This window comes from Sinohyriopsis cumingii, chromosome 5 (genome assembly GCF_028554795.1).
Source record: "Sinohyriopsis cumingii isolate HCF-2022 chromosome 5, ASM2855479v2, whole genome shotgun sequence".
Taxonomy (NCBI): domain Eukaryota; kingdom Metazoa; phylum Mollusca; class Bivalvia; order Unionida; family Unionidae; genus Sinohyriopsis; species Sinohyriopsis cumingii.
The window spans coordinates 117,894,389-117,917,624 of record NC_142965.1 but is presented as its reverse complement, the minus strand read 5'-3'; the positions used below and the strand labels follow the sequence as shown (position 1 = coordinate 117,917,624).

The 23,236-nt window shown below is 33.8% G+C and overlaps 1 protein-coding gene across 2 annotated transcripts in view; it reads right to left on the bottom strand.

Annotated features, from left to right (window-relative positions):
* Nucleotides 1-23,236, bottom strand: part of LOC149800055 (uncharacterized) — a 323,160-nt gene that overhangs the window by 72,144 nt on the left and 227,780 nt on the right. For both annotated transcript variants that reach the window (XM_089959611.1, XM_089959612.1), the window contains exons 20-23: nucleotides 17,756-17,814; nucleotides 14,465-14,692; nucleotides 9,483-9,707; nucleotides 6,524-6,554 (exon numbers count right to left, since the gene is read on the bottom strand). In XM_089959611.1, the coding sequence (XP_089815737.1) occupies nucleotides 6,524-6,554; nucleotides 9,483-9,707; nucleotides 14,465-14,692; nucleotides 17,756-17,814 (543 nt within the window). The remainder of the gene's footprint in view (nucleotides 1-6,523; nucleotides 6,555-9,482; nucleotides 9,708-14,464; nucleotides 14,693-17,755; nucleotides 17,815-23,236) is intronic.

Sequence of the window (23,236 nt, the reverse complement as noted above, 5' to 3'; positions counted from 1 at the left end):
AATAGTATCCGACGCATACTCGAAATTATCCGGGTTGATCTCGTTATCGATTGATAATTTGTTCGTATCCGATGTTGAATTCTCCACGATGGTCCAGTTATATAGCTCCGCGATGTCAAAAATCGAGGATTTTCAACTGGAAGCCGAAACCACCTGGTTGTTAAAATTAGACACTAAAAACAACGAATAATAATAATGTCGCTGAACCCCGAAGGGTCTCAATTACTTCAGCGGATCGCGGAGAACACCACTCCGGTACAAACAAGTATGATATCGATAACATCAACGAAACCCGAATTCAGTGTGAACTTCCCATCACCGGTTCCAGTAAAGGAAATAGCGCTGGCAAAATTGCGAGTATATCACAGTTGGCCTAATATCCGAGCGGACGCATTTAACGGACAACAACCTAATAACTCGCTGGTTTTTGCACGGACAAATAAACCCGATGGGACCCCAAACTGGGAGGAGGTTACAATACCAACTGGGTCATACCAAATAGAGCAAATCAATAAAGAATTTCAACGCAGGATAAAATCGATCACAGGAAAGGAATCAAAAATCGCTATTACGGTTCATGAACCGACGTTATCGTCGACGATTGAAATAAGCACACCGGGGTATATGGTTGATATTTATAACAGTTCAATAAGAACCATACTAGGATGGCCTGAGAATCCACCCGCGGACACCCCCCCCCCATCAACTATCCTCAGACACGATAACGGAGATGGTGGTAGGCATATTGCTCCATACAACGTAAATATCGCATCAGTGATAGCGATCAATCTAGTGTGTGATGTTATCGAAGGGAGTTATCAGGTGGATACCAAGCAATCAAATCAAGCTCAACAGGGGTATATCCTTTATTCGTTTTCACCAACAGCCCCTCCGGGATTTTTGATCATTGAGAGTCCGATTAATCCGGTCTATATGCGATGCCATGATCGGTTTTTAACGAGAATTAATTTCAGACTTACCGATCAGTCAAATAACCTAATTGATCTGCAAGAGGAGGAGTTAGTGATCACTCTGTTTGTAAGATCATAGCAGCAGAGGGGGCAATGACATCGACGCGGTCGTCGATGTGCTTACCGGACGCTGACGACGCTGGGGATCAGCGCGCAGAAGGTGTTAATTAAACCAAATGACGACGCGACGATCCCCCAACGACTTCGTCGTTTTTTTTTTACCAGGCGCTGACGACACTAGATCGTTGAGTGCAGAAAGTAATAATTAAGCAAAATAACGATTGGACAAAATGTCCGATTCGCCCCCTCTGCTGCTACTCCCGCAGTTGCAAAAACGTATTGGTTAAGGGATATCAGAGGTGCGTCAAAGACCCTCATTTGGCCAACTGTGTTTTCCATCAACATAAACGTACTGGACAGGATCACAACAATGTATATGTAACCACCTGTGACTGTAAACAAGAACAAAATGTGTTCTATAGCCAGCAAAGTGATTAGCGCAAGCATCCACAATGTTAATGATAACAACACAACTTGGCCAGAAGCAACATCATAAGGAATCCATATTGTATCGCTGGAGGAGTCCTTTCATTGTAATATTAATGTATACTTGGCTCCAAAATTAACCTTGTAAAAATCTCTGCAAAAACAAGATCAATGACTGAGAAGTATCGTATGCAAAACCTCAATAAACTTTCATAAAGTTGTTGTCAATGCTCTAAAAATCAAAAGCTAAAATGTGGCTAGCCATCAAAGATGACAGCTTGTCCACCTGCATCATTAGCATGTAGTTAAGGTCATGCAATATTATACGTTGTATAATTTTAATGATCATTCGAATCCTTGATAAACATCATATTTGTTCCACCAGAACTCACATAATCATCGATGTGTATGGTGAAATAAATAATCATTGTGGCAATGTCAACGTTGTCGAGTATTTCTTCGATTTCATTTCTGTCTTTGGAATAATAAGTCATGATGCCATGTCTTTGTTTCACTTCCTCTTGTTCTATAACCAATTTAACCACTTCTTGTTGCTTGTACACATATGCATGTCTTTTTCTTTTTCATCCTGTCTGGGTGTTTCCTTTCTTTCAGGCTGCTGGTGCTAGGTGTCCTTTTTCAATTTATTCTTGAGAGTTTAGGCATTTGTGTTTTTATTCCAGTGTGGATGCATCTGGTTTGCCTCAAGTAAGTTTTGTTCGTTTTCGTTCAGGTAAATGTGCGGGTGCATATATTCCCTTTTCAACAGGTGGAAATGCAAATAATTTCTTAATAGTTGGAAATGTGAAAAATATGTGTAATGGTTGAGGTTCATACGAATGTCCTGGTTCAGGTTTGTATGTTGGTTCTCAATTACGTGGACGTGCTCGAGTTCATTTTCTGAGTCTTTCCAAAACTACTTCTTGCATAAAGGCTTGCAAACTTTCGTGTTTTTCATTAATGTCTCAGACTGCAACTGTTTTGATCATTTCGTTATAAAAATCAAACATCCAACCAGTGGCTTGTTTAAACTCTTCCGTATACATACTTGGTCCATACCTTTTCAATATACAGTGGCCTTTACAAAAATGTAATATTTCAACTCTAAGGGTATCGTAATAGTGGTATTTATATGATTTTCAAAGGTCCAATGACAACCTTCTTCATCACAAAATTGAGGAATTGTTCTAAATATTGACTGGGTGGTGGTGACCATACCAGCGCAGTAGCAAGATTTTGTCTGCCTCTCAACTTCATTGGTGCATACAGATAACAAACGAAGTGTTACCAAGTGAGCCTTAAGACGGTGGATGTGAAATCATTTTGCATATAACCTTGACAGTCTTCTGCTCAATCTCTTCCGCAACTTTTGACACTATTGTTATTTATTATTTAGTGCTTGTACGATTGATTGAAGTTGTGCAACCCACTTGCAACATCGAGTAATTTGAGACTTCGTGAAATGCATGTATTAATGTTCGAATAATCATTCTGCAAATGGACAGCTAAATCATTTTACAAGAACCTATTTGCAGTGTTTGTTAACATGTCCAAACAGAAACCATACCTTATGTTTTCTCAATAAAGCAGCAACGCCTAGGAGAAATTCTTTGCCCAGATCAACTTGCAAGATCCATCCGCATGTTAGCAGCGAACATGCATAAATATTTTCAAGCACATCAGATACACTTGCTGAATCTTTTTATGCAAGGAGCTCCTCTTCTTTGAATTTAATTGCACCATTTACAATAGCTAACGCATAACTGTATGTGCCACCCCTTACGCTATCATCTGGAAGGAACAAAATATCAGCCTTGCCAAAGTGCTTGTTTGTCCAACCATGCTCAAGCAGCTATATGGATAACCTGTGCTGTGCTGGCTAACAATTTAAACAGCAGCTTCACCTTTCCAATTACCACATGGGCTGTAGTAGATTTGGGTCATGAAACTTAGTTTTCATGTTTATCATACTGTCCTGTAACACCAAATGTCCCACCAAGGGCATTATTAACCATTTTAACTCCTCAATTCTTTCCCTGAGTGTAGGATGGATCGTCTTGACTCAGCAATTTGACATGAACAGAAATCATATGATGGTTTATAAGCTAGATCATGTCAGTAACATGCAGTATCTTCACAATATGTTGCCACTTCTCTAGCCTTTGAACGGTTGTTAGAATTAAGTGGTATGTCCATCCATGTTCCAGGCTCAGTATACATATATCTAGGTCCTGGATGAAGTACGATATGCTTTTCGTCAGTATATGTACTCCATGGTGTCCCTGGTAACTTATATAACGCAGTAGCGACCTCAATGCCAATCTTTCATAAACCTGCATTTGAGTTTACTATAAACCATTGAATGGGAACTTCTTTGCTAAACAGCAAATACAAATTCCAGTGATTCTAGTTCAATCATTCCATGTTTGAATATGCATTGGATTTGCAGTACAAGTTTCACGTTGCATCGCACACATTATAAAGGCAGGATTTTCTTATACAACAAATGATATTCAATGGCATCACGAAGGAAAAAATTCAACGTCATTGACTTTTCTGTGTAAAGTAATCCCAAACTAACCAAGCATGGTGACATGTTTCTAACTTCAGTTAACGTTTGAATCATTGATCCAGCTGGATCAGAGAAACCCCCAGATATTGCTGAAAAAGATTTTAAGATGGTTAATGCGGGATAGGTGATCAGTAGTGTTGTAATGACTTTTCCACAACCGATGCAGCTTCCTCATTGATGACTCCAATACGGATGAATATAGATTTGTTGTGTATGGCAAACTTACATTAGAGCAATGATACACACCCATCCCATCTGATGTATCTTTGTCTGGATCAGATTTGACGTGTGTGCAAATTTACATTTCTTGATAAGACATTTTCACACACATGTCGTGTCTTCCACACAAACACATGTTCTCCTTTCACCTTCTTGATCCACCAATGCCTGAATACATTTTATCTCACATACCCTTCGATAGGTTTACCAGAACACGCATCATTGAACGTAACAAGTTTAGGTTCCTTACTCAACTGATTTTTTGGACTCGGTTACCAATAATTCCTCATCCTTGTCCGTATACACATCATTGATCGTTACATGCAAATGCAGTGAATCAGTGTCCTTGTATTGCATATTGATCTTGTCACCATCCCAAGCTTTCATCTTCTAATAATAAATTTCGTACATAATGAATTTATTGCATGTGTAAATTCGTCAGCAACCCAGTATAGAATGACACCATGGAAAGTTTACATGGATTTGTTGCACTAGCCTTACTCGGACATACATCAATCCAATCAAGGCTAGTAAGAAACCATGTAACTAATATTAACAGGTTATTACCAAACCATAAAACAAATAAAAGTCCACCAATGACCATAACGATCCCTGAGCACATTATTTCTTATCATTGTCATGTGAAATCATGACTGAGAAAAAATTAAATGACACGACTTCATCATAAGTAACTCTACGAAACACTAATCTGTTATTTTATTCTTCTTTTGACCGGATATGATTTCATTAGCCGTTCTTTATATGACTCATTCTAGTCTAGAAAAGAATCCTAGGGCAATAAACATAGATAGATTGATACATACATTCTAAAATAGATAAATCTAAATCATATAAGTCCTAGTAATATAGCGTCATTTGGATCAAAACATTTTTTCAGGGCATAAGGTAATTATACACATAAGCATACAAAAAGAAGTGTTGCTCCCACAACTTCCAGAAACAGAGTCTATTACCCCCACCCCATTTTAAACTTGTCATTCTAAGGTATTTCTTGTTTCTGGTTTGTCTCATTAAGATATTCGTCAAAGAAACACCATAATCATCAGGTGCTCCTTAGGAACAAAGTCATTCCACGTTATAGAAAGTATCAGCATTAGTGACTCTAAACGTACTCTCTAACAACTGCATCACACTTCCGGTGTGTCTGGGACTGCAAATACCCATGAACTTATCAACCAAAATGTTTGAAACAAGTACAAAAATTTCATACTTCTTATCCTTTGTACATCGCACCAATGTGTGAAGCTATCAATGAATGAATGCATTTCAAAGGGAAGTTTCCAAACTAGCCATTAGGAGTGTGGCACCACTTATCTGCCACTAATGTCTTTGACTAAGCAATCAGGAGACATAGTTGTTTTATTAATAACAGACCAATGATATTGGCTTGCAAATTTAGGGAAGTTTTGATCCAAATATAGTTGAGGTTCAAATGGACTATTGATTCAATGTAATATCATGTTTAAAGTGTTATGCCACATTATACTTTAATGTTATTCATCACTGCAAATGGAGACAGGAATTTAATGTGGCAAGAAAGCAAATATATATGTTCTAAGGAAAAAAATGTATTTTAAATAAATATTGTATCTAACCAATAACAATGCAATTGTTTGCTTTCAATTAATGAAATAATGGACAAATAGTTATTTTCATTACATTTTGTTGCAATTAAACCCATGTGTTTTTATAATTTACATTCCTACTGAAAGAAATTCAAACTCAATCTGCCCAGATCAGCAAGACTTCTTTTCAACAAGATTATAATTTACGGGGGAAGCTATTATATGAGAATACAATCTTTTACTGACAGAGGAAGGAATCGCTGTAGGCCTGGTGGGAAATATGGCAAGGTTAACAAATATGAGATACGATAAACATTTTTACTGTAACATTGGAAAAGTATGGACATTTTACGCAATTCTTTAAACACAATCATATTGTAAATGTCATAGACAAATATGAATATGTATGGGAAATGTATTTACAAAGATATTTGGCAACATAGGAACAGAGCATGGTCTTACTTCACATTCATTTTATGGTTCATGAGATCATAATTCTTCTGTGTGTTACTCTCTTTAGTTTTATATTTTCCCTCTCAAGACTTTAGTCGTAATTTCAAAACTATTTTAAAATGAAATTCGTCTATATATGGAATCATCCTTATCATGACTTTGAAATAACAACTGATTTATTCAGTTAACACAGTTATTCAATTAGACACATTTTCAGAAACATGTAACCATCCTACCTATTCTACGGGCCCATTCCTCTTCAAACACCTGCAATACAAATAAAGTTATATAATTGTTCTATGTAAAATGACCCAACAAAATACACAGATATCTTAATTGAAATACAGGCAAATTAAATGGTACAGACAAACCCTCAATAAAATATTTAATGTGTGATGGATGCTAATAATTAATTCATGTAAAAGTTAATTTGCGACATTAAGTCTAATATTGTTCTGATAAATCACGCCCCCAAATATATGTTAATAATGGTGGATGATATATGGATCTAATGTGACCTGTTCATGGAAATGAGCAATTTCGCTGCATGCAAATCGTTCTGGAACAAACCTGGAAACACTTTAGACATATACCGGTAATTGGTAACATACATCTAGGGCGAAATTCAAAATAGCCACAGGAGAGAGGGTTGTGCTATTTCACATGGATTTACAAGTCATAAAATATAGGATTTGCTCTGGAAATATAATGTACATGCAAACAAAAAAAACATTCAGCCGACGGTAGCTCCACAGCCGCATGCAATATCGGTAAGTGGATAAAATGTACACCAATGTGTGCAACTAAAACTTGCTGCAGATTTTTGCATGTTTTAATGAATATGTGATATCAGCCCCTAAACTGCTAAACAATATCATCGTGGGTGAGAGGCTAATTTATCGATCTGGTCTAATGTCGGTGTTAGGCGAAAATTAGATCAAATCTTAAAGTCAAATGAACCAAAGACAGGACAGATTGTTGATTCAAAATGCGCACATACACTATGCCATCTAAAGCCAACCTATTCATTACAATGAGCTCAACTTGTAATGTACTTCAACTTCAGTTCCTCACAGTGGAAAAAAGAGAATTATGTATGGAAGCTGTTTCATGACACCTTATTCTGTGACATATCAAAATTAAATAACTTTAAAAGAAAAATAGCCATTGATCTTCTGGGTAAAGGTAGCTGCATTTACAATGTAGGATACATCATCCAGTAAACAGAATTACCACCAAAAAAGGGATGCACACTGATACCAGTATATTTTTATTTTGATATTACAAAAATTATTTCCAATGTCAACACCGGATACATTTCACTGTGTAATAAAAACATGATAATTTAACGCGTGGCAAAGCCATGTGTTAAAATTGAAATTTTCGGAACTACAAGATAAAATATATCCAGTAGTAGCTTGGGAAAAGATAATTTTTGTTTTATTATATTCCACACTTGCTCCAAAATTGAACTTTACAAGATTAAACTCTGTCTTCACTTACCCCCAATCCCATTTCGTAAATTCACCTTGCTTTCATAGGGTGATCATATAAATATACGTTAACATAACAAAGCGGGTAGGATTGGGTTGACCTAATATGTTGCTGTAAATTACATTTTTGTCATTTTGTAAACTTTTTTGAACCTATCTCAAAACAATGCAGATCCGATTAAACAATGCATCACAGTTTATCGACTTTCGTTGCTGTCAAGTAGGTAAGAGAAAATAACATGAGAGACATAAACAGCGTCTAGTCAAAGTTCTTTACCAAATATTAATTTTCATGTCTATAATGAAAGGCAGTTTCCATTTGTTTGTTTCTAGCTCACAAAGTACTCATTTGTGTTGTTGCAGGTAAAATTTTCGAGACGCACTCAATCAAACATTGCATGACATGATGTGAAAATATAGGAATGAAAACAAATATGAAAACTATTTTGCCAATAAATTTCTATATTTCACAATAAAGTAATAATAAAATAAACATATTTTAAAGTTTCTACATGTAGCTCTCAGTACATACAACTAAACTTCTCATCGATTTCTCAAATGTCTTTTTGAATGAGGGTAATAAACTACATCGGAACCTTTCCATTTGAAACACATGTATACTAGTTCCCCGAAGATCAAAACAAAATCAATTAAAGAATATTAGATTAGAACGATATTTTATCTCTTAGAATGTATACAAGTTTCATTTAACTTCTTGAGAGAATATACATCCCATCTTTTCACGAAAGACATGGACAAAGCCCTCTTGCATTTTACATTATATTACAGAAAAGTGCTTAAGACAGCCAACGTTATTATTTCCGATGAAGTTATTGTAATAGAAATGATGGATTCTAGCTCACAGGAGGCAACATCATTGAAACTTCAGCTATTAGATGTAAAGAAAGGATGCAACCAATAATTAATATTTTGTATATAAACCATGTTTTTTATATATTTTTTTTAATAATGAACCATCTATTTTGAGGTAAGAAAAAAGGGTGAAACATTGCACGATTCGAAGACAGGATTTGTGGAAACAAATGGTTAAATTGATGAACATTTATCAAACTATTTAACCGTCAATGACATATATGTTAAGGAAATTGGAATAATATCATGTGAAATACAATAACTGAAATGCGCGGCTTTTGCTTTTCCAAAATAACTACAGTCGTAGCTTTTTCAATATGGAGTGAAGAGTGCTAAATATAAGAATTTCTTAAACATCGCCACAAATAAACAAATCATTGTGATACGATTCTGGAGAAAGGTTCTGAATTGTAAAAGGATAGTTTCCTTGTTCTGAATTGAAAAAGGATATATATTCTCCTTTTGAAACGATGATTTATTATTAATAAATCATATTACTAACCAAGTACTGAATTTACTTTAAGTTTCCATTTTGAATGACAGAAATTGTATGTATGTACTTTTGTACAACTTGTAAAATGCTTGACTAAAATTAAATAGGCTTAATCTCTATACCATTACACACTATTACGTTCCTAAAGTTTTATAAAATGTATTTTGATTCTACAATAAATATATTCTAAAAATAGTTCTGTAGAAAGTCAGAATTTCCAAACATGTACAAAAGGTCATATGATAATAAACGTAGGTAAAACAAAAATAAACTAACAAGGAAGTGAAACAGGAACTGACTGCTGAATGATTCGTTCGTTTCAACATTAGGACCTACCTTTCTTAACATGTTTGCTCCAGTGCAACCATCTTTGATGACTATGTTCTGCGTTGAAATACTGAGTGAAGGTTTGTCGTAGATTTGCATTTCAACACAACTATGGAGGACAGAAGCATACATTACTGCTAAGTGATAAGTAATGCTGGGGATCATGAAGGCAATGGATTTTATCCCTTGGTCGCTGGCCAGTTGAAAACATTCAGTGACAAACACTTCTATCACCTAAAATATCAATAGGATATATCATAACAATGTGTTTTAGAAGTAAATTTCTGTGCCATATTTATATAAAAGACACGAATGTAATATATATATATATATATATATATATATATATATATATATATATATATATATATATATATATATATATATATATATATATATATACATAACAAGTATGCAATCACTTTTCAATATAAAACAATTAAACATAATTATAGTTCCTGAATTATGTGCCTGTAAGATACTAGAAATGTCTAGTAATTATTGTATGCATTCCAATAATTGTCTTACATCTAGCACAGCCAAAAGTCTCAAATTTATGTTATAACAATCTTTGCACAGCTTGAGTATCAAATGAGAGTGGCATTGTCACTAAATCTGTAATATATATATATATATATATATATATATATATATATATATATATATATATATATATATATATATATATATATTAATAAAATCTTGCAATGGCTTGTTGATAATTCATTTTTATTTTAATAAATTTTCCGTTTGGTCTGTACATATAGTCAAGACTCAATCTATAGTGTACGTATATGGTAAGATAATTAATATAATTACCTATAAAAGGACAATATTTAATGCCCTTTATTAGTTTATGTAGATTTCTTATAAAATTACAATTAGAACTATTGGCCTGCTAAAATCCTCTATATGTAATAATGGGATCCTTTTTAGAATTGGAATGTTTATGTCGATGTATATACTTGACTGGTCGAAACCTCAGTCACAACGGAACAAAGGTTAGTACATTGTTTCTTCATCTATCACGCTCCTCATTGTTGTAAAAACAAGCTGACAGAATCTTTCTTTTGGGGACAGTTTCCTACTCTCATACAACCTGATTATTCTTGAGGATTTCAACTTTCGCTCTGACTATCTTGGAACCCTGTTCACATAAAACACCCTAAATTATATACACAGTTGTAACAGTAAACAGTCTGTGAACCAACTCACCCATAAATGTGGTCTCATTTTAGTCTGGATTCTTCAAAGACGCGTTGATAACATTACATAGTCTGCATTGGTGTTTCACCAACTTGCATCAAATCATTTCGGCGTCATATGCCATCTGAACGTATCCGTCCCTAACCCTCAATCTGTTTGCTACTAAGAGAGACTTATGTATGATAAATAGAACCCAACTAATGCATGGCGTCCAAGGATACCTAACGTCTTTACATCCTACAGCAGTACAACTTTACAAGTGCTTGCAGTTACTGCTTGACAAACATGCCACAGCAACCAAATACAGAGTATCAGTTCAACAGTATTCTCCATGATTTAGTAGCACTAGGGACCATCTTCGCTCTGCCGTACAAAGGAGTTGGCTTTTCACCAGCCCTAATAATCATCTTTATGCTAAGCTGAATGTCACAAGCATTGTTCACGCAGCAAAGGTAACCTACTACAAAACTAATATCACTGAAATTTCCAGCTGCAAAGACCTAGTCAAGATTAAGAACAAACTAATGTCACAGAATAAATGTACACCACTTCCAGCGACATTTGCACCGGTCGACCTTCTGGACCTGTTTGTAAATTTATTCTGTGACAAAGTTCAAGCCATTATAGATACACTTAAAAATACACTTTCAATTGACTCGTCAGCATACAACTGTGATACATAATATACATGGCAACCTTTAACAGCATTTGAACTTGTCTCAATGGATATGGTACATAAACTTGTGATGAAGAGTGTCCCAAAGTCATATGAACTAGATCCTATTCGGCAATCACTCCTGTGTGAGTGCTTAGATTCAATATTTCTTCACTAACTGATGTTACCAATACTACTATTTCATCCTGGCAATTCCTTTCTGAGAGTGGTTAGTAATCTTCTCGCTGCTTTGGATAGTGGAAATATTACAGTCCTCATCCTCAATGACGTGTCTGTGGCACTTGAAATAATAGACCATGTTATATTACTTCACCATCTCCAGCATGTATATGGTATTCAGGATACAGCTTTAATATGGTTCAAGTCCTACTTAGTCACACTAAATCCATACACTTAGCTGCTCTGAAGAGTCTAGATCAAGATCCAGTACTTCACGAATTGTATGCCGATGACACTCAAATATACAAATCTAGCTGCCCAACCAAAGTTAAGGCTACCATCCAAAGCGTAGAGTGGTGCACTTTCAATGCGAAGCCATGGATGACATTTGACAACCTGCAGACGAATGAATATATGACTAAAGCCATCCTGATCAACATGCAAAGCCTTTCTCATTCACACTCGCTGTCTCAACAAATAAGTATCAACAAAACCATCATTACATTCACATAGTCAGCACAAAACCTATGTTTCACTCTCGACAGAACGCTCTCATTACACCAACATAAGCTCCATTCGCAATTACTTTCGGTTGATGTCACCAAAGCACTAGTATATTCCTTGGCAATTGAAACACTGGACGATCGTAATTCACTTCTGTCTAGTCCAGACAGAAACTTTAAAAGTCCAAAACATGGCTGTTTGGATTATCCTTAGAGTACAAAGAACTGAGCACACCTTTCCCTGCTCTGTAACCTTCATTGGCTACCGCTTGATAACGAATAAAACACAAAGGCTGTTCACTATGCTGCATTTTGTTGTCAATATACCGATCTGACCTGACGCATGTGTACACTCCATCTAGAAACTCATACTCCTCTTTTGACACTTTTTTTCTCTTTGTTCCCACTGATAACATGAAGTAATATTGATAACGTTTGGTTGTGTACCAGGGACCAGCTATGCTGAATCAATTGCCCATAGATCTCAGACACAATGACGCTCTGATGTCATTCAAGAGTGCCCTTAAAACTCATCTACTTCAACGGCAATAACAGACACAAAGACTTAATAATGTTTACGTCTTTCATTATTGTCAGCATGTTTTTGTTTTGTGATTTCGTAGTGTTTGTTTTAGTAATATTGTTGTTGCATATGTTTTATGTGCTATATAATATCACAAATCCATAGAGCTTTTAATAATTAGGTGCTGTATCAGTCCAAATTATTATTATTATTATTATTATTATTATTATTATTTATATCTCTTCATTAATTCATGGTCTGTCTGTTTTCTTAATACTCTCCAAGTGTTATATAGATGTTCATGATATTATTGATCTATGGAGCTTCAGTCTATTTGATGCTGTTATTGGAAATAAGTGTGATATGAAATTGTTTTGTAGATTTACTATTTGTACAGAAATTCTAATTCACTGATTACGGCATCACTAATGGCTACAAAAAAACTATGCAACAAAACATCTATTAATGAGTTTCCAGAATGTGCCATAAACTATAAATCAGTCATTACATATTTCGAAAGCAAACAACAAAGAATTCAGCATCGACGAATTGGGAATATACATTTTCACCCAGAGTGTTATCATCTATCATTAAAGTTTCTTATTTAAGAAACCTTGTTTAAGAGTTTATCTTCTTTGATATGGTCATATACTGAGTCGTACATTTCTGCACAATATAAGAATTACGACTGAAAAGATACAAAATAGGAGAAAGTGATGTTGGTCCACTTTATTATTATTATATATATATATATATATATATATGTGTGTGTGTGTGTGTGTGTGTGTGTGTGTGTGTTTGTGTGTGTGTGTGTGTGTGTGTGTGTGTGTGTGTGTGTATGATCCTATACGTAGTCTTATAAAACCTTTATAATTTGAAAACACTAAAAGATTCATATTTTATATATAGACACTAATAGTCTTATAATAAATTACTGTATTATAAAATAGAGCATAGTAAGCATTTATTGTTCTAGGAATATTCCACAGGGGAAAAGGGTAGATATTGTTTAGTCTGGCCAATGATCAACCTATTAAATTTAAGATACTTAAGGTGCGCAGCAAGAATCTTTAGAAAACAGTAAGGACTGAATACCTATGTTGGATATGAATTATGGACAGGTGGTGAAGTAATCATAAAGCTTGACTTGTTAATTAATGTGTCAGGCATTTTTCTATGTTTAAAAGACAGTTTGATTAATATGATAAGAAGCAGTCTGTCCATCTTAAGCCATTTTATGTCTGAAAGGAATGCAAAGGTGCTGATCATTGTCTTTCATATCGAGGGTCCGGCTTTTAAGTTTTGTTTTAATGTTGGTTAATTTGCATCTATTCCAAAAATAATACACTCCTTCTTCTGAAACATCTTGAACTCGGATAAAAATAAACAAATCCTTGTGCGCAGTGTAGCTATAAAAGGTTATGCGTGAACATTATACACTGAATCTAAATTTAACTATTTATCCCTTCACTAACGATTACATAGACTGTCTTTACATTTGCATCATTGTTCAGGTCTTAGAATTAGAACGTGGACTATAATCATGCAAGGATCTAATTGTGCCATATGGTCAGTGCAATTAATAAGTTTCAGTTATTATTTACACATTAAAAAATATTAATTGTTCAATAAAGTATTCATGGATTGTTTAAGCTGCTATACAATGACTATCACAAAAGATTTTCATTTCATAAGCATGTTCCTACAATGATTCTTTACATGCATGAAATAATTATATCAAAATAGTTCTTCTGTGTGCACTGTACACAATTAATGTTACAGCTGTAAGCGTGTTGTGACATTAACAAACATCACGATCATGTCGTTTTGTTGTTATTATATGATAGAAAAGTTTCATCTCTTTATGACATGGTGTTAAATATGCACGGAGTCGGAAACTTTTCAGAATCTAAAATTTATAAACCTGTTTGAGCCAAGCAAATGGCCAACGTGGGAGGACACCATACAGTATTTTCCTGACAGGAAGATTGTATCCATTCAGTATAGCCACCTCTGCATATTCTATTCCAGCTGGAAACTTCTCTTTAAATTCTCTCTTAATCTCTGGACCTGCTTTCTCAAGAATTTCGGACGGAAGGTTTTGTGTAGGCCATTGCCCCTTTGCTACTTCAAAGATGACCAGGGCGTCTGACTATATAATAATTATTATTATTAGTTATATTTTAAATATGAAATAATGATTAATATATCTGATGATTAGGTATGAAAAAAATAAGTGTGATACTGTTGAATTTACCAGAAAACTCGCTTAATGTTTTAAGAGTCCTATTCGCAAAAATAACTTTTTCAGTCAAACAGCAATCCATAGTTTATGTCATCAGTGGCATTAACAACTGTTCTTAATTAAAAATGGGATACATTCCACTTTTAAAGTAATACAAGTTGCTGTTGAAAATAATTTTAAATGCAAAATGTTCACAAATTTGCTATTTCACAGAGTGCTGCCTTTTACATATTTGCTAATGTTACTTGTTCACGTTCCATGTTCGTTATCTGGGACACTTGTTGCAGTGAACGTTGTAATATATATAAGCTCTTTTTACATAAGAGCAGCAATCGTCAATAACCTAACGTTACTTGATCTATTTTGGTTCTTCGGCATGTTACCAGTCTTTTGAAAGTGACTCATACGTTTGGAAGATGTTAATACGGTTGGATTTAATTTATGCAGAATTTTATTTCAATTTAACATTTACACGCAGTCTCATTGGGCATATTGATACTGATAACGCAATACGTAATTAATATGTAATATTTATTATTCCATAATAAAATAGCTGCAGGTTCAAGCAGTGGTTAGAACAAATTTGACAGATTTTCAAACGTTTTGATGAAGTATCTCCAGTTTCCGACTCCATCTTTATTATTTTCTATATTGGTGAACATGATTGTTTTTTGTAACATTTATTTTCGTGATTTCTACAACTACATTTATGGCAACAATGAATCGGCTAACTAAAATATTGGGTATGGATCAGATTGATGTGTACATGCAGTCACCATATTTCTATTAGGGTTGCTTCTGTAGCCAGGACCTGTATTAGTGAACCTGAAGTATTGATTTTTATATACATGAAGGGCAATGTGGACCATTTACATAGGCTGGTAAATATTATAACCTTTACTTCTGCATTAAGCATCACAAATTGGCATGCAACATACAAATTTAATATCTGCTGTTGAGTTTAATTATAGTGGCATGCGCACAATTGTGCATGTGCCACTTTTTTCTGACTGCACCTCAGCCTGTATGTTGTTCCTGGAGAAGGGAATGGTGCCACCTCCCCCAGGCTTTTATGGGTTCAAGGAACTCTGATAGTTTGGCCTCAATCTGTGGGTCCATAAAGGTCTCTTACAGTTGATTGGTTGGCTGTCATTAGTGGGAAGGAGAGCTCGGGAACGGTCCTGGTTGCTTCACATCGTTGGTTTCTTGTTTATTCCTGGTGTTTCTTGTTTCTTGTTTTTTGTGTGGTTTTTTTTTTTCAATATGTTCTAAAAAGGGGGGTGTTCTATGCTTTTTATAGAGGTTGTTAGTAGAAATCATGTATGAAGAGAGATTTTCAAGGTTATTATGGTATGACTAGTCGAGGTGTTTAGGGTGTGCTTCCTACGTTATGTTATTTATAAGTTTTTAGATATTGCCTCTTTAAGTTATTTATGTATTAATGTTTTAAGAGATTGAATGTTATTTATACTTTATTTAGCAAGAGACCGGAGTCCTAGCCGATTACACGGTTCGTTAAGGACATCTAGGACTGGAGTACTAGCTGATTACTAAGTTCGTTAAGGACATCTAGGACATCCGATTTTGCGGTTTCCTTATTTTTTGATAGGTGCTTCGCAAGTGAATTTTTCATTAATATTTTTATAAAATTGAATGATATGTTATGGGTTTTTATGTGGAGGCTTCTAAGTTTATTTAGCTAGTTACTGGGTTTTTTGGTTTTGTAGTGATAGTAATTATATTTTGTTCCTAAGTCATGCTGAGTCTATGATTTTTATATGCTGACTGTTTATTTTTATTACAGTCCATAAGTAACTCTGGGTATGTGTGTGGTGATCCAATCTCTTTTTTGGTTTTTGATAAATATTTTCCTAGTGGGTTGATATTTTGGGGATATAATGAATACGTGGTGTAGATCTTCGGTGGTGTGGCAGTTAAAGCAGTTAATGGTTGCTGGTTTGGGTCCTATAAACCTTCCAAAACTGCTTGCTAGTTTAGTTTTTTCCAGTTGGTATCCTGTTTATGGCTTTCTGTTCTAAATAGGTACCCTTAGGTAGCTGTATGTTCCTATCTACGGTTTTTTGGGTTTCATGGTGCTTTTGACCTTTTGTGGAGGAGTTCCAAAAATCTTGCCATTTTCGGTCTATATATGTTTGTTTGAAGCTTCGTGCTTCTGTAGAGCTATAGTTAAGCTTGATAGAGTTTTGATCTAGTTTGGTTTGTGCAACTGTGTCTGCTGTTTCATTGCCAGAGATTCCAATGTGCGACGGTATCCACATGAGCTCGACTAATTGATGTGCTGTGGTGATATCATCGATTAATTGGCATGCTCTGTCAAGGAATTGTTCCCTAGAGTGTGTATTGCGATTTTGGATCGATTTGATAACAATTAGGGAATTGCCTATAATGACAGCTTTAGGTATTTGGTTGTCTTTGATCCGATGTAGTAATTCAAGTATATCCCAGAATTCAGTGGTGTAAATGGAGCAATATTTAGGTAATCTGGATCCCGTTTGTATATTGAATTCAGGGATGAATAAGTACTATAGGTAATTATAAGTGTTTTAAAATGGACTGAGGCACACGAACATTAAAATCGAAAAGTAGTTATTTGTTATTTCCGTAAATTTCACATATTCAATAAATGTTTTGATAAATGCAGTGATGGCTACATGATAAAGCAGATAAAAATATTATAATTGTGCGAGATTTATATTCAAGCTAATTAATAATCAAAAAAGAAATCAAATAAATATCATTAGAATAGAAATGTGGTAGTCAACATCAAATATATTTACATAAAGTTGACATCATTATGACCAATACACCTTATCAGTAACAATGATCATCTTTTCAAAGCACATCATAATAAATATATAATGATCCAAACAAGACCATAACTTCAACTTAAGTAATATATTTCTACATCAGTAACTTTTCATGCTGACATGATAATGTTATAGAACATACCTGTATTTTCTCCATTTTGCCAAACTGTATAATGACAGTCAAGTGTCCTATATTGAACACTGGAAAATAAATAACACATTGCTATCTATCAATTTTATCACATGCACTCATACACACACACAAACTGAGTTGTGAAATCAGAAAAATAAAAAATGAACGATTGGTTTATCCTTAAACTAAATCAGATGCGACGAAGTAGCATGATTTTTTCTCATGAAAAATGATATATGTGATTATATTTGAAACAGATTATATTATATGCAAATAACTAACCCAAATTGTTTGATACACACACAGAGACAAAGACACACCACACATGCGCACACACAAATATATATATATATATATATATATATATATATATATATATATATATATATATATATATATATATATATATATATATATATATATATATCAAAGGCTAAGCTAAACCAAATTCACACCATCTTGAAACATAAAGGCAAATACATATTCTACTGTAAAAAGTGGATCAGGCTCGGTGTGATGTGCACTTTCAATTGATCACAAAATTAGTTATGATTTATACCCTTACTTGATGAAAGTATGATTTTTACAGTTTCGTGACATGAAATCAGCATGATCAGTTTCTCTGATATGTGCGAATAGGTGCATCTTGGATAAATATGTGAATACCAATCAATACTGATTGTATAATATCTTTTGTTACTAGTACCGATAAGAATGCTACGATGTGAGTGGTTACCAGATGGAATGCATACAAATTAGCAGAGAGAGCAATTATAGCGTAACATTGTTTTTGACTGGACTAAACTTCAGGTAAATAATAGTCCAAGATAGAATTTGATAAATCATACCAGTATTAAATACAACCCATGTTAATTAGTATACTGTCATCTCTTTCATGACATTCGATCACCTCCACACTTTCCCTAGAAAATGCTATATATCATCATGCCAAATGTCTGCTTGTTGGTCAATCTGCCAATTGTAATAAATGTTTCTATATTATTGAACAATTTTCGAAACATTTTCAATAAAAAGATATTGCTCACATAGTGACGTATTGTGATGAGATGTTTTCTTAATCTTAAAAATCTATCTAGGGAGATATAAAAGTTAAAAATATATTAAGCAAGAACTCAAAAGGGAAAACATATTTATTTTGAACTTAAAAATTTGCCCAAAAGACCATTTAAAATGACAAAGTTGGGTATGTGTTAGGTGTACATATGTAATATTGCCACAACAGACTTTTCACCCGTCTTAAATTTTCACTTACAAATAACAAATTTAATGAATAAGTCCAACAGAGTCAGAAATCGTTCACTAGGGTAATTTGTATCTAGAAGCTAAACTCAAGAGCAGTAAGACATGATATTTAGGTTATTAGTGTGAATATTGTCCACATGATGTTGATAGGTCATAAAATATATTATGTAAGGTTTCTTGGTTTATTATACGATTAAATGATATTTAATAATAGATCAGAATCAAGTGTGCATAACTGAAAGACGTGGGTGACTCTCTCAAATCTGGTTAAATTATGTTGCCAAATTTTCAACGAAGGTCGTGCAAAATTGCTACATGTTCTTTAATAACGGTGATTCTGGATATCAGAACATAATTTTTATAGATGCTTTGAAGGGCTTAATGCCAGGATAATTTCTGTCACATGTGGTTGAATTTCTTCATGGATTTATTTTGTAACAGACGCCAAATGTTTTGAAGATAGATTGGCATCATTGAAATCAATGTAAAGATGTTTGTACCATAATAATCTGCGTCAGCTTCAGACCAGTTAAGTAACAGTGGTTATATTGAATGGAAGATGTGCATTATCTTCAGAAAAGTTTAAGGTTAAGGTGGTAACTCTGTGTCGATTTCAGTAAGGTTTTATGGTTAAGGTGGTAACTCCTTGTCAATTTCAGTAAGGTTTTATGGTTAAGGTGGTAACTCAGTGTCAGTTTCAGTACAATTATGCTGAAAATGCAGAAAATTTGAAAATTATTCTAATTTATTAGCAGTGGTTAGATTAAACATCCGAATATCATTATCTTCAGACCATTTTAAGGTTTATAAGCAAGGATGATTTCTTAATGATGTGGTGGAGGCCTTTTGAAAATATTTTAAGAAGTCATTTGACCTTTGTATCAAGTGTTAGTAACAATGGTCATATTGTTTGAAAGATTTGCACCATTTCTATAACACTAAAATACCTTCATTCGATGATGCTTTCTTTTCACATTGATTAAGTCCTTTTGAGCAATGTATTAGTTTATTTTAAAGTAACATTTTTCATATCATATGGCGTAACTAAATCAATTAACACATGTTTTATTATGAGTCTAGGTCGTAAATTATGTAACAGAAATAAAATGAAACCAGCAATTTAAGTAAAAGCTACATGCAATTTATTTCCCTACAATACAAAGTGAAATTAAAGAATAGTGTAAATTAATTCCAAAGAAGCCTAAATGTTGTATGACAAGTCTACACTTATATAGTTCGAATGAATTCCAATAGGTTTGAATTTTATGATATAACAGAATGATGCAAATCTATAATGTCTCTTAATAATTCACAATAATCCAAAGTAATATATTAATCCAAATGTCAATGAGTACCTTAGTAATTCAAATAAATATTACATCCTACTTTGCCAACACAATTTTTAAATCTGATCACAAATGGATTTGCACAAACTGACAGAAAACATCAATGAGTTAGTTGTTTATCAAATCCTAATTTATTCGTGTTTTCATAACAGCATACAAATCATTTAAATGCCCAGCTGCAAAGAAGACAGGCCTTGAATTCAAATGCACCAGTGCAGAAGAGCTGTATTCTGCCTTACAGGTGACCTTTATTTAGACTCGTAAACTATTTTGGCATACTAAATGTGAGCACATAGGAAACAACGTATAACAATTTTCCAAATACGTTGAAACACTTGAACATTCGTTCAAAATAATGAAGATAAACATTAATTGACAAACTGAAAGATGCAGTGGTTGACGTTAAGTGTTCCACAGATAGGTTGCTCATCACTGATGGCCCAAACTACATGCTTTTTGAATCGAAAACATCACTGTTGCAAATGTTCTTTTTCAAAAACTCGTGTTTAAAAAAATTCACTTTCTCATTATTTTTGAAGGGTAAATCAAAGTGATGCTTTCATGACCTAAATTTAAACTTATTGTGTAGAGTACTTTGACCAAGCAAAATAGTTGTTGACTTGACCTTGGCAATCAGCCTTGATTGATAAATGAACTGTGACAATGTGTTGTTCTTGTTGTAAAGCAAAGTAATATCGGTGACTATTTCATTAGGATTTTTTGTTCTCAATCTTATACATAAAAGTGAGCTTTATTTCTTGACCTGTATGAATTTGTATCATTGCAAAATTACATAATTCCGACAGTATATACTAATGTCACCCTACTAATTTCAACTACTGTTACTGAAACCAGTGCTTAAAGCTCATTATAAGTGTACACAAAATATTTCACTATAAACCGCTTTTTAAACTCGTTCTTAATGTAAGGAAATTTTCATTGAGTGATTTTCTGTTTGAAGGCTATATCTGTATCCACAATATGCCTTATTTTACCTTGTCTCTAATGTTTCGTTCAGAAATGTGAAAAAAAGAATTTATTATGCTGCAGTATAAGATTGGAATTTTTCTTCCTCGGGATCAAACTGTTGCATCAAACACGATGCACAGACTCATGTCTGATGCAAAAATTTCTAACCCTTGGGTGTGACTTTCCTATCCCACACTGATGCATACATCATGGATTCGGTTATTCCTATATGTAAATGTGCTTATCTAGTAACGGATTGTCCATAAAAGTATTTTTTTCCAAATGTTTCCCAACTATTCCAATTGTTTAAAAAATATCGCCACTCATAATCTGAAATAATTTTAATTTTTATTTGGAGACACAAATTTTATAAAATATCCAAGGATTTTGAAGGTGCTCTTAAACCATTTGGCGTATACTTTGCAATCAAATGCATTGCAGGAATTAACAACTATGTGCTACTTAGTAGATTAAAATGCACATAGACAAGATACGATTATCTACCACCTGTGGTTAACTTATGTGGGGGATATCGTATTTGATGCAGCACCTACACCAATTCACCCACAATGGAACAAATGCTTGCTGTTATTAGACTTCATTATCCATATTATGACAATTTTTAGCCATATGAGTTAAGTGGGTACAAAATAACAAAACAAAGAGTGAAATTAAAGATTTAGGTGAAAAATATGCACGCTTGATTTCGAATATATATATATATATATAGATAGATAGATTGATCAGACCTGCCAACCACCAACGAGTACATCTCAGTAAGGCAGCTGATTTTTCTTTGCGTAAGTTTGACCAGTTTTCAGTAAGGTGTAACAAAATATCATAAACTGCCATTGTAACGGTGGAAAACGTAATGTAAAGTTCGGTATTTGAAACATGCATCGATGATAAATACTAAAGTTATGTTCAACTGAAAAGTTTGTAAAGTACGTGTAGACTTTATTTACCACTGGTACAGTTGCACAAACTTCAGTTCCAAAAACTATGTAGCTCAATGGCTTGTTGCTATATCTCAGCTTTACGTAATTCTTGGAAATTCTTTTTCCATTTTACATGACGATAGTAGTCCCACAACAAAAATATCGGGTGATGTGTCTTACGTTTTAGGACTAATGACGACGGCAATTATATCTCCCGCCATGAGACATACTCAAATTGGCACATGATATCGAATATATATAATTGTGTCCCTTCCAGTTTTTATTCACAAGAATCTGAATATTCCATTTTATTATTCTGTGTTGATTATTAACACTATCCAAGAGACTTTTTCCCTTTTGTCTTAAACTTGCATCACTTGGTGCACACAAGTTTAAAAAAAAATATATAATCATCAGTTTCATCATGCAGGCACTTCACTTTTACAAAAAGGTGCAGTTGAAAGCATCTGAGGTGCTGTTGTTAAGTTAGTCTGGTTCCCTAATTCCACTAATCCTAATAAGTAACCCTGATCCAAATCAATATGGATCAACCCAGTAATCCTGATTTTTTGCCAGCGATCATTATTTCCGTAGTGTTTGTTTTTATGCCGTAAGTTCGTATTTTAAGGGTAATTTTGGTAAGACTTATGACAAAATCGTAAGGGTTGGCAGGTCTGATATATATATATATATATATATATATATATATATATATATATATATATATATATATATAATAGTGTAGTCTCATTAATCCGGACACATTTGTTCCCAGTGAATATGTGCAGATTAACGAGTTTTCTGGATAATTGAATCATGTACATGTTTATTTTACGATGTCATCACACCGTATACATGTACATATATGTGCTAGCTGTAAATGTACTGTATATTCAATAACGGTTGAAATAAATTAATGAATACGTCTATTGATGTGTGTTTATTTCACATTATTATAACATGGGCTTGTACAT